Here is a 10,730-nt window from a genome sequence, read left to right on the forward strand (position 1 = left end):
AGCCTTAAAGCAGCCCAAAAAGACTGGCTTGGGCTGAGTATGTTTGTTTTGTTTTTCCTCTTAGCTATTTGGAGTAAGAGAAAATTCAAAAGAAAGTCGTCTTTCCTACCTTTTTATGTTGATACATCTAGCAATAATTTAGGGATTTCATCTTATCTGATCCAGCTGACCTGAAAAGTCAAGGAAGTGGAGTAGTTAAATGTGGAAACTTGTTTTGCACAGAGGGAAAAGAAGTAAACTAACGAAGTCACAGACACCCCTTAATCAGAGCACAGAGCTCAAGCTCTGTGACGCCTATCCTGGCCTGCGCACCTTTGGCATCCTTTCAAAGACTTGACCCTGACTAGCTGGGAAGCTAGATACAGTTACTCAGCTTTGCAGATGTCTTGCCTATATGCTCAGAGCAAGTCACAATTTGTGTTGGAGCAGTAGGTGAAAGGAATGTTGATTTCATGAATTCCTTTATCTGTGAAAGATTGACCATGGGCTGTAATGTCCTTATGGAGCAGGAGAATTTCCATTGCTGTGTGATGCTGTATTTGTCCCACTTAAGCCATCCATGGTCTGTGCAAAGCCTCGCATCTGGGCTTCATTCCTCCTTCCTCTTTTAAGCAGGGTAGGCCAGATGAGCCCCTAAGGCCCTTCTAGCTTTCGTGGTCTGAAGTTCAGTTTCTTCTGCACATGGGAAGTTGGGGCATTAATTGCATTGGTCACCTAGAGACTGTGTGGGTTATTCAGCTGATAAACTCTTCCAGCAGATAAATGTGAATGTACGGCAACACTCAGGTCCTGCAGAAAGTTTGTGTCGGCTTTGCTGGAACGATCGGTGGACATCCGGGTGATGAAGCACTCCTAAGTGCCAGGCAGGGGTTGTCAGAATCTAGTGCCGCATCAGTGCTGGATGCTCACCGGGGGTGGTGGCCTGTGTGAGAGCATGGGCGGCAGCATGAGGTGGTCCACATGCAGCCTGGCATCAGAAGGCCATGGGTTGCTCCACACTCCTGACTGCCCCTACCAACCCAAATGCCCTAGCCTCATAGCCTTTGGCGAGTTATCTTACAGTTCTAAAACTTCTGTTTGGTTGTTTTAAAAATGTTTCAGGGTAAAAAGCTTAAAGGTAATGTATTTGAAAGTGTCTTTCAAATAAGTGGAGCTTGATAAATAGGTAACTCGAAACAGCAATTTATAAAAACCCCAAATAAGATAGCCTTATCTGAAGGATGAAGGAGAAAAAAAATAACATTTGTGTAGTGAGAAACATTTCACAGAGCACTTTAGGACACGTCTTTTTATCCATACAACCTCATGTTACAGATGCAGAGACACCTGCAAGTTCCCAGGGTCATGATACCTGGAAACAGTGGCGTGGAGATACTTCTGGTTCCAAACTGTTGTGTTCCTTTTACAATATTTTATAGTTAATGTTAAGCCTCTGGTAATTCTGGAAAAGGAAATAAATGATCAAAAATGGTAATGGTACCTATTTGAGGGGTTTCTCCTTATGCTCTTTTTATATGACTACAGCTGTACTGACTGCCATTTAAGATAAACCCAGGAAACCCAGGCCAGTCGCCCCTCACTTTGTGGGACCTTAATTCCGAAACAGCTCCTGGGGATAGCTGGAAGATTTGAATATCTCTGGGATGTCACTGTCCAGTTTCGAAATAATTTTGTAAATGGGTTTCTTCCAGGAAGGATCTGAGTCTTTGCCTGCGGAGACAGCCCTGAAGAACTCCTGTAATGTCAAGCTGGCGATTTCCAAGAAGCAATCTGGGACCTGCACTCCCAAAGAGACCCACAAGGAAGAAAAGACGTGAGGCTGTGAAGCACTGGCACCATACAGACCTCACTGCCTGATGCTGCCTGTTCCTAGGGTTGTGGGCTGATCAGAGCATCCCTGCTCTACTGGCCCCTGACTTGTGGAATCTCTTCCTCCCTCATCAAATACATACCTTAAAATGATGGTACTGATGAGACAGCCCTGGGAGAAAGCGTATTAGGGACACTTCCTTTGCAGGAGTAGCTGATTCCACTAATGAGTGGCGTTTTTAGTAAGTGGGAAACTGACTCTGATTGAAGTTAAATCTGTGGTTCAGAAGAGGTTTTTCGTATTCTTTTCCTTAGTGCCTCATGTGGAAAGAACTGCCCCCAAGCTTACGACTGTCGTACCTCATTCTGCCATCTTTTGGGACTGGGTTCGAAGGACTTGGAATCATTCCTGCTCCCAAAGCCAACCAGGAGGCTTGCAGGGGTGTGGGGGGGCCTCAAGAAGATGTTCCAGGACCTCACCCAGACTGGCACCATTAATGATGGGACATCCTACAGGGCCTCCAGATCCAGCCTGGCCTGGGGCTTGCCACCACTGCGTGCCAGATGACACCCGCACGTGGAAAGACGTGGCAGCGCTGCCTCCCAACCACATGCCTTGACCCCCACGAGCCTCACAAAGGAGGCGTGGTCCATTTTCCCCACAGGTAGGCTTAGGTTTCCAAACATACTCTGATGGAGCATCTAACCAGTGGATGCCAGCAGTGCTTCTCTTTTTTGGAGGTGTCATTACACTGCTTTGTGATCACAGTCAAGTGAGAAATGCGAGAAGAGGGAAGTGTAGTCAGTGACCAGACACACCCAGCACCTGCAGAACAAGATGCCAGCCTAACCGAGCTGTCAGCCACACACAAGGAAGCTTACGAGTTCTCACCAGCGACACTTAGGCCACCTGCTCACCCTTTACTGATGCTTTACCTCTACGGTGCCACCAGCGTGCCTTCACAGAGATCCCCAAAGGACTGAGAAGCTTGAGGATTGTTTATTATTTCCAGAAAGGATTTGAGGTGACTTGCCATGGGAGACCCACAGATAAAACTGTTCAAGGGAGAATGAAGATAAGAACCAAATGATTGAAAGAACAGAGACTGTTGTAAAGAAAACCTAGGCCAAGACTAGGCGCTGCAGCTGAGCCCTGCATTCAGTCCTGGGCCTCCTGGCGCTAAGGTGAGAAGGTCGACAGGCTGTGTAACTCGGTCATTACAGAGTATTGTCTAAAATGGCATAACAGCTGACCTCTGGCCAAGTTTATGAATAAAGACTGGCTGTACATTCAGTTTGCAGCATCCATCAGTTGCCTAAGAGAAGATGTGCAGGCTGTAATCTTTGTGGATGGTACAGAGATTGGCCCCAGGCTGCCCTGCTCTCAGTGATGTAAGGACAGACACGGAAGGGGATCTTTTCTAAAACTCCAATCACAAAGGGAAGGCACTCATCAGTCCTCCTGGGACCCAAGCACATGATCTTACCTCAAAGTCGTTTCCCTTGTTATAGTGCATATTGAGAGCTCGAAAAAGCTCCGAGTTGCGGAGAACCACCAGCATTTTGGGATTTGTGACACCATCTGAAATTGCTTGCCGGGCAAATTTCTCCATCTGGATATAATAAAACTCACGGAAGTTGCTGAACCACTTGATCATCTGGGAGGTAATGCAGCGGTTGAACTGTACAAACAACAGGGTCCATGAACTCAGACGTTTGCCGTGAGGTGCTCGGTCAGAACTGTCAGCTTCCAGTTCAACACAGGGGTTAACAAGAATGGCTTCAAGCAACACTAAAAAGGGCTTTCTTTAAAAAAGAAGCCACAGCTGTTTTCTAAGCCTATACAGTTATACACAGAAAAATCTGAATTAGGCCATAATGCCCATTAGAAAATGTATTTTATAGCCTAGATTTATAAAGGTTTTTCACTCTTGAAGTGTGACTTTGGGAGGGTCCAGGGTCAAGACTAGTGTGGTCCCAGCTTCTGCTGCACCCAGGTAGACTGCATGGCAGCCCCAGAGCCCTCTGCCAGGTAGAGAGCCAAGGAAAGGGGTAAAGGTAAAGATCAGAGAGCCATTTACTGGCAACTCGGAGTTGCGGAATGAATCAGAATGAGAGCTTGGTGCAGGGATCAACCGAGCAATTGGATATGAGGGCAAGAGCTCAAAAACAGCAAAGGGATGATATAGATACAAAGTATTAACAGCCCCTAACCCAATACCCAGGGTAAAGGAGGCCCTCAGAAACTTTATGGAAACAGGCAAGGCCTGGTTCCAGCCACCAGACCTTCATTTTTCTTATTGTCACATTGATCTGTATGCACCTTCAGTCGATTTTGAAACACAGCAGTTTGAATGTAAAGTTGACAGGGACAGTGTCCAACTCTTGATACACTCTTTCTTTTTTTCATAGCGTCCCCAGCAAAGACAGAACACTAGGCCAAAGACGCCATTTCCTAGTGGTTCTTTCTAACCCTGCCTCTCTCCCCGTATGTTTCTGGGTATACCTACAGTTCAAAAGCTTAAATTCAGACACCCAACTTTCCTACCCTCAAAGTTACCCCTGATGATTCAGGCAGTTTCTCAGCCCAGACCAAAAATGCCACCAATTCCATCCACAACATGAAGGGGAGCTAAAGTGCACATATGATGACCTAGGACTTGCCTCACATGGGAAAAACCCGCTGCCACTTGGGAGTTTTGCAGAGGCTGAAACTGAGTTGAAGGAGTTTACCTGAACATCAGGAAAATAAGCCTTCAGGAGGTTGGAACTGGGATAGCGTGTGAAGAAAAACATTAGTTTGGCCTTCTTCAAGTGACCAGGGTTGAGGCCCTCCTGGATTTATCCCAGGGTCAAGGAAAACTAATACCAGTTTATCAAATAATTTTGTCAAATTATCCAAATAGTAAATTGCCCTGTTCCTTATGCTTTCTATTTTATTTTTTTTCTGGTTGAATGATGTATTTGCTCTGTTTTTCTGCCTCTAGCAAGTATGATCAGATAAGCTTTTTCTTTCCAGATGCTGAATACCATATATGTACAGTAAAGTTGCAGAATTTATAAAGCATTTTGATGTGTAAAAGTTCTATGGCACATGTGATATCAAATACAGTTTGTTGTACTGTGTGTGTGATTTCACAATACGATGGGAAGAGATGGCAACTCTCTCCCAGATAAACCATTTCAAAACCTCAGGTAGAGATTTACTTCTCTCTGCCTCAGTTTCCTCATCTGTAAAATGAGAGGAGTCGACTCGATGGTCCCATTCTGGCTCTCATCATTGCCTTTGCAGTGTTGACGCCAACGAGCATCTAACCAGACTGAGTACCAGATCACAGTTAACTTTGGCTCAAGAAGCTTGAATTGCTGGGCTGCAACTGCTCTCCATTTGCCTGGCAGAATTTTCCCTCATCCTTCCCATCTCAAATCAGATGTTCCCTCTGCTGTGAAACCTTTTCTTGCCAAATTAGGCCTTCCTTACCCTGGGCTACCAACACTCTTTGTATAAACCTTTTTTTGTAACAATGACACTATTGGAATTTTATTGCATGTTTGTCTCCCCATTTAGACTGTTAGCTCCTTGAGAGCAGAGACCTTATCCTTTCATCTTTGTATTCCACGTGCCTAGCCCGGTGCTAGGAACATAGTAGGTGCTCAATAAATGTTTGTTGGATGAAGGAATGAGGGAGTGATTAAATGGTCAACTTTAATCCATACACAAATATGGCAATTCTATTCCAACTCATTCCTCACTCTGGGAACAGATTCCTTCCCCTTTAATAAGAGTAGGGGGCTGTGGTGTGAAAACTAGCACCAGGGTGAGAGGGAAATAAAAGATTCTTACACAAGAACACTTAGCATTCCCAGGAACAATCCTAGGGCTGAGTGCAAGCATACAGAGTTACCCCGGAGCTCAGGCCTGAGCTGTAGCCTTAGGACAATAAAGACTTCTCAGTAGGATATGTCAGTTTACCCGAAGGAAACCAAGCAACTGATTATAATTATAGCTGGCCAGTCACCCAGGCTGCTGTCCAGGAGGCCCCTGCTCCCTGCCTCATTGGCCCTACTTCTTATCCTTCATAAATGCTGTGGACAGAATCCTGGATTGAGTCCAAAGACCCAGTTTCAGATACAGATTTTGCCACCAAGACCCTGTGTGACCTTGGGCAAGCCACTTATGTTCTCTGGGCCTGATTTCTAAACTGTGGAGTGTAGTGGTTGAAGCTTGTGCTTAGCAGTCAGATGCTGGGTTTGAATCCTGTCTCTGCATGTGTCTGTCTTTGACTTTGGGCAAGTTATTTTGCTTCTCTGTCTCTGCCTCCCTGATACTGATCTAGAGTGGATGATTGAGGAGGGTAAGATAACACAGGCCCACAATCCGTTATCTGAAACTCTGGGCCAAATGGAGGCCAGACTTCAGAATCCCTGTTATTTTATAAAGGTAATACGGTGCATGTACGATGTGTTAGTTAACACCCACAGCAGGGTCTGTGGCAGGAGTCTAATCCGTTTAATATTCCCACAGCAAAATCAATGACTAATTATGCTAAGTGAGATAGTCTATAAATAGCCTCCTATCAGTGCAGTCAGGTTTTGCAACCAAGTGAGTTCCCATCAACCTTAGGGGAAAGAAATAGAGGTTTTCAGAGCGTTTTGTGTCTCAGAACTGTGGCTAAGGGGGTGAGCAGGGGAACTGCGAGTCGCAGTGCCCGCCGCAGAGAAGGTGTGCAGTAAATCGTCATTGTCTCATCATCATACCTGCTCTACCTGTTTCACAGGGGTATCATGTGAATGTGCAGGTCCTTGAGAGCAAGAACCTTATCCATTCAACATTGTATTCCACGTGCCACGTGAAGAACTTGCTCTTAGGTGGCTTTCATGGCCCAGAGGAATAAATCTCTAATGCTGGAATGAGGGAATAATTGGGGCCAGGATGCTGCCTGGGGGCCCCCAATCATTCCAAAGGTAGCCAAGTACCTGACCCGGGTGCCCCCCGAAACCTCCTGAAGCTCTTGGAGCCCAATCCTCATGTCATGAGGCAGGGCCAGGCACACCCCTGTGTGTGTATTTCTCAGGGCCAGGTGCCCCTCACAGGGGAAGGACAGCAGAGAATCTTTGGGGACTGAGCCCTTGAGGTTCTTCCACCACCTGACTTTGACAGAGAGTCTTAACCAGTAACCTCTTATCAGAGGCCCGACAGATAGCTTTCCTCACAGAGGGCTATCACCTGATGAGAAATTCTGCCTATGTTGATATCTCTATGCCTACTGGTGGCTGGTGAGGTGCTCTCAGCGTTGGTTTTGTAGCTGCTCACTGCCTGCCAGGAAAGCAGCCAGCGGGGCCAGAGCTTCGGGAGTGTTTCTAACACCCGTGACCAGCAGGGGGTGCTCATAGCATTTAGGACACAAGGGCAGGCCTGGCGTGGTAGTGAGCTGGCCCCATCCCATCCTGCGTCCTCACCACTGCTTGCCAGGTAGAGGGCACGACTGTTCACACCTGCTTGTGTGACTCCACAGGCACAAGGAGATTCGACGTAAGGCTGTCCCTGAGAAGCAGCAGCGTGGGCTTGGCTCCCTAAAAAAGCAACATCCAAAATATGTTCTCAGGAACTTGAGTCCTACAGATGCCTGTTGGAAAAGGATCCTTTGGTCATATGAGTTTGGGGCTGCATACATTCTCCTCTTAGAGCTTTTCATTGGACTTAAGCATGGCTCTGACAAGTCCCGCAGTAATGGAACTAACCCAGTGTTTATTTACCCAAGCTACTTTTTCTCCTACTTCAACAACTGTTAACATCCTGAGGGAGAGTTACTCTGAAGAAAAAACTGTTTAAGAGTGGGGTCTGCCTAAGGGTTGCAAAGATGATGCAATAAGATTCAGACCCTTGGGATTTCTCTGGTGGTGCAGTGGTTGAGAATCTGCCTGCCAATGCAGGGGACACGGGTTCGAGCCCTGGTCCGGGACGATCCCACGTGCCGCGGAGCAACTAAGCCTGTGAGCCACAACTACTGAGCCTGCGCTCTAGAGCCTGCGAGCCACAACTACTGAGCCTGAGTGCCACAGCTACTGAAGCCCACGCACCTAGAGCCCGTGCTCCGCAACAAGAGAAGCCACCGCAATGAGAAACTCGCGCACCACAACGAATAGTAGCCCTCACTCACCGCAACTAGAGAAAGCCCGCGCGCAGCAACAAAGACCCAACGCAGCCAAAAATACATAAATAAATAAAAATTGAAAAAAAAAGATTCGGACCCTCTCAGACCAGCCTGGGCCCCGCAGGCTTCCCCATGGGGGCCTCCTCTTCCTCCACATGTGTGCTCTCTCCTCAGCTGCAGCTTAGAAGTTAGTCCTTAAACTGAAATCTTCTTAGCCCTTTCAGCTCACCCCTCAGGTCTAGTCCCTGCAGAAAACTTCCCCTTTCCCATCTGCTCCAGAAGTTTCTGGTCCCTCATCTCTTCCCCGTGAATTATCTGGTCAGAGCAGGCCTTTTGCCTGTAGGGCCAAGAGGCTCCAGGAGCCATGCCTCCGGTGAGGCCATTCCTTTGACCCGCTGTGCCAAGGTCTATGGGCAGCTGACAACCAAATGGTGGGGTTTTTCCTTCCACAGGGTATTTTGGGAGCCAATTTGGGTTTAAAAACAGACAAAACCCTTTCAGACCCAAAGGACTCAGTCAGTAGTGGTAGAATCTGATGTGTCACAGAGGAAGGTGACGGACCCCTCCAAGCATCCTTAAATCCCAGACTGTGGTCACCACTTTCTCAGGAGCCTAACACATACGAGCCACAGGGGAGGGAGGCCCAGAAGCAACGTTAAGAAGACCACCGGGAAAGAAGAGCTGTTCCCTGCGCTGGGTACTTATTTGTCCCCCCCTCCCCTCATCGTCCAGACTTCCTGTCTCTCTGGGCTGTGACAACGAGAACTTCGATTACTAGTAAAGGATATGTAAAGGGCTGAAGAGAAAGGAAGTGCGTCCGTGACGGCCTGCAGGCCACCTTGCTCCATTTTCACTGAGGGAACGAGGGGCAGTCTTTCCAAACAGGTGGACCTGAAGAGCCAAGGGCACTGTTGCTGGCTCAAAGCCAGTGGTCGCAGTTTGGCAGCTCGCCAAGGTTGCAGGGCCGCCTCTGAGGAGGGGTGGCTCTGGGGAGATGAGTCCTGCGGAAGATTGCCCCTCCAGTGGCCACTGGGCCTATGGCCCAGTAGCTGGTTGAGAATCTGATCTTCCTGGATGTGGGCAGGCACAGTCAAGGGACAGTTTGCTGGGGGACCCTGACAGGGTTTGGGGATCATTCTCGGAGAGACAGGGTACCTGGGAGAATCTAGAGACTTGGCCAGAGATAAGTTTCCCAGTGGAGCCCCTGTCTGTGGCTGGGCCCTCCTGGGCAAGACAGCCAGAGGAAGGGGATCTTTACAGCCACCTCCCTCAGGAGGCGAGGGCTCGCTTCTACCATCTGGCACCAGTCCCGGGAAGCTTCTGCCCAGGTGAGTCAGGTGGCCTGATGGATCCAATAGCACCTTCTGTAATACTGAGTCCACAGCCTGGGATATGGCCCCCGTCAATTCTTTCTTCAGAATCTCCAGCAAAGCTCGCGCTCCAGAAGGAAGGAGCCTGGGTTCCTCAGACTGGTGTTTGACCTCAGACACTCTGTGCTTCTCCACCCTGGAGAGGTCCCCGCTGGAACCCTGGCGGTGGTCACTGTGCACAGCCCAGGACCTAGACCCAGAGCCATCCCTCTGCTTTACACTCAGAGGGTCCTTCCCTGTCTCTGAGCCTCCCGGGCCCTGAGCTGGGGCCTTGGGCTCAGCAGCCTGCAGGATGTGCTCCTGCAGGTGTTTTAGCTGTTGCTTCAGCAGGTGAAGCTGTTCTCTCACCCGAGGGCCCCCCTTCCTGCTTCCCCGGTCCCCGGCAGGGCCTGGCTTCAGGGGGCCTTGCTGCACGGGAAGATTCTGCTTCCTCTTCCGCTCCCGGGCCTTCTCTGGGCAGCACGGGCCGTCCCTGGCTGGGGCATTGCCTGGCACCGGAGGGTTAGGGGAGAGGCACATGCCTCGGACGATGGTCTCTACTCTGGCTCTCTTTGCCTGGATGTGCTCATCCCAAAACCAGTCAGGGTCAGCGAGGCTGGAGCTGGGGACCTGGCTCCAGGGAAATGGGGAGTCTCTGCCCTGTTCTCTGGGGGACGGGCTTCTTCCATCTTTGGTACGAGGTTCTGCCAGGTATGAGCAGTCCCGGGATGGTTGAGAAAGCAAGCTGAAGTTTGGATTCATCCCTTGGCTCCTCAGAGGCTGTTAGTCAGGGTGCTGTGAGAGAATTCCTCCCCCTCAGGTCCTCAGCTGGAGGTGCACCTACAGTGAGCTGGGGGCTTCTCTTCACAAAGAGGAAGGATTCAGACTCTACGATGCCGGGGCTTACCCACCTCCTGGTCAGACTCTGAAATTAGAGACAGGAGAAAACAGTACGTGTGACTTTGAGCGGTGCTTTTCAAACTTGTACGTGCAAACAAATCACCTTGGAATCTTGTTAAAATGCAGATTCTGAGTCTGCAGGTCTGGAGTGGGGCAGAGATTCTGCATCCCTAACCAGCTCCCAGGTGATGCTGTTGGTCCAGACCACACTTTGAGGAGATTCTGAAGAGCAATTCTCCAAGAAGATTCTTCTCCTGCCAGGGCATAACAATAAAATAATCTGTAATGATAATGATAATGGCAGCTAACTGCATAACTGGCATTGGGCCAAGAACTTTACATCCATTACCTAATTTATTTCTCATCACAGCTCTGTGGGAATGTTGTCAGTCCTATTTTACAGATAAGGAAACAGGCTCAGAGGAGTTAAGAAGTTACCTCCCTAAGGTCATACAGCTAGTAAGTGTCAGGCTGGAGTCAGAACAATATTTGTCTTGATTCAGAGTGACTATCTGCA

The 10,730-nt window shown here is 48.8% G+C and overlaps 1 protein-coding gene across 1 annotated transcript; it reads right to left on the reverse strand.

Moving 5' to 3' along the window:
• Window positions 1-1,591: 1,591 nt before the first annotated feature.
• Window positions 1,592-10,075, reverse strand: PROX2 (prospero homeobox 2). The gene is made up of 4 exons (XM_030831754.1): window positions 8,758-10,075; window positions 4,543-4,652; window positions 3,297-3,491; window positions 1,592-1,777 (listed from the first exon to the last, which is right to left on the reverse strand). Exons 1-4 carry the CDS (start codon window positions 10,073-10,075, stop codon window positions 1,592-1,594), a joined length of 1,809 nt encoding a protein of 602 aa, XP_030687614.1.
• Window positions 10,076-10,730: the final 655 nt, after the last annotated feature.

This window comes from Globicephala melas, chromosome 2 (assembly GCF_963455315.2).
Source record: "Globicephala melas chromosome 2, mGloMel1.2, whole genome shotgun sequence".
Lineage (NCBI taxonomy): Eukaryota > Metazoa > Chordata > Mammalia > Artiodactyla > Delphinidae > Globicephala > Globicephala melas.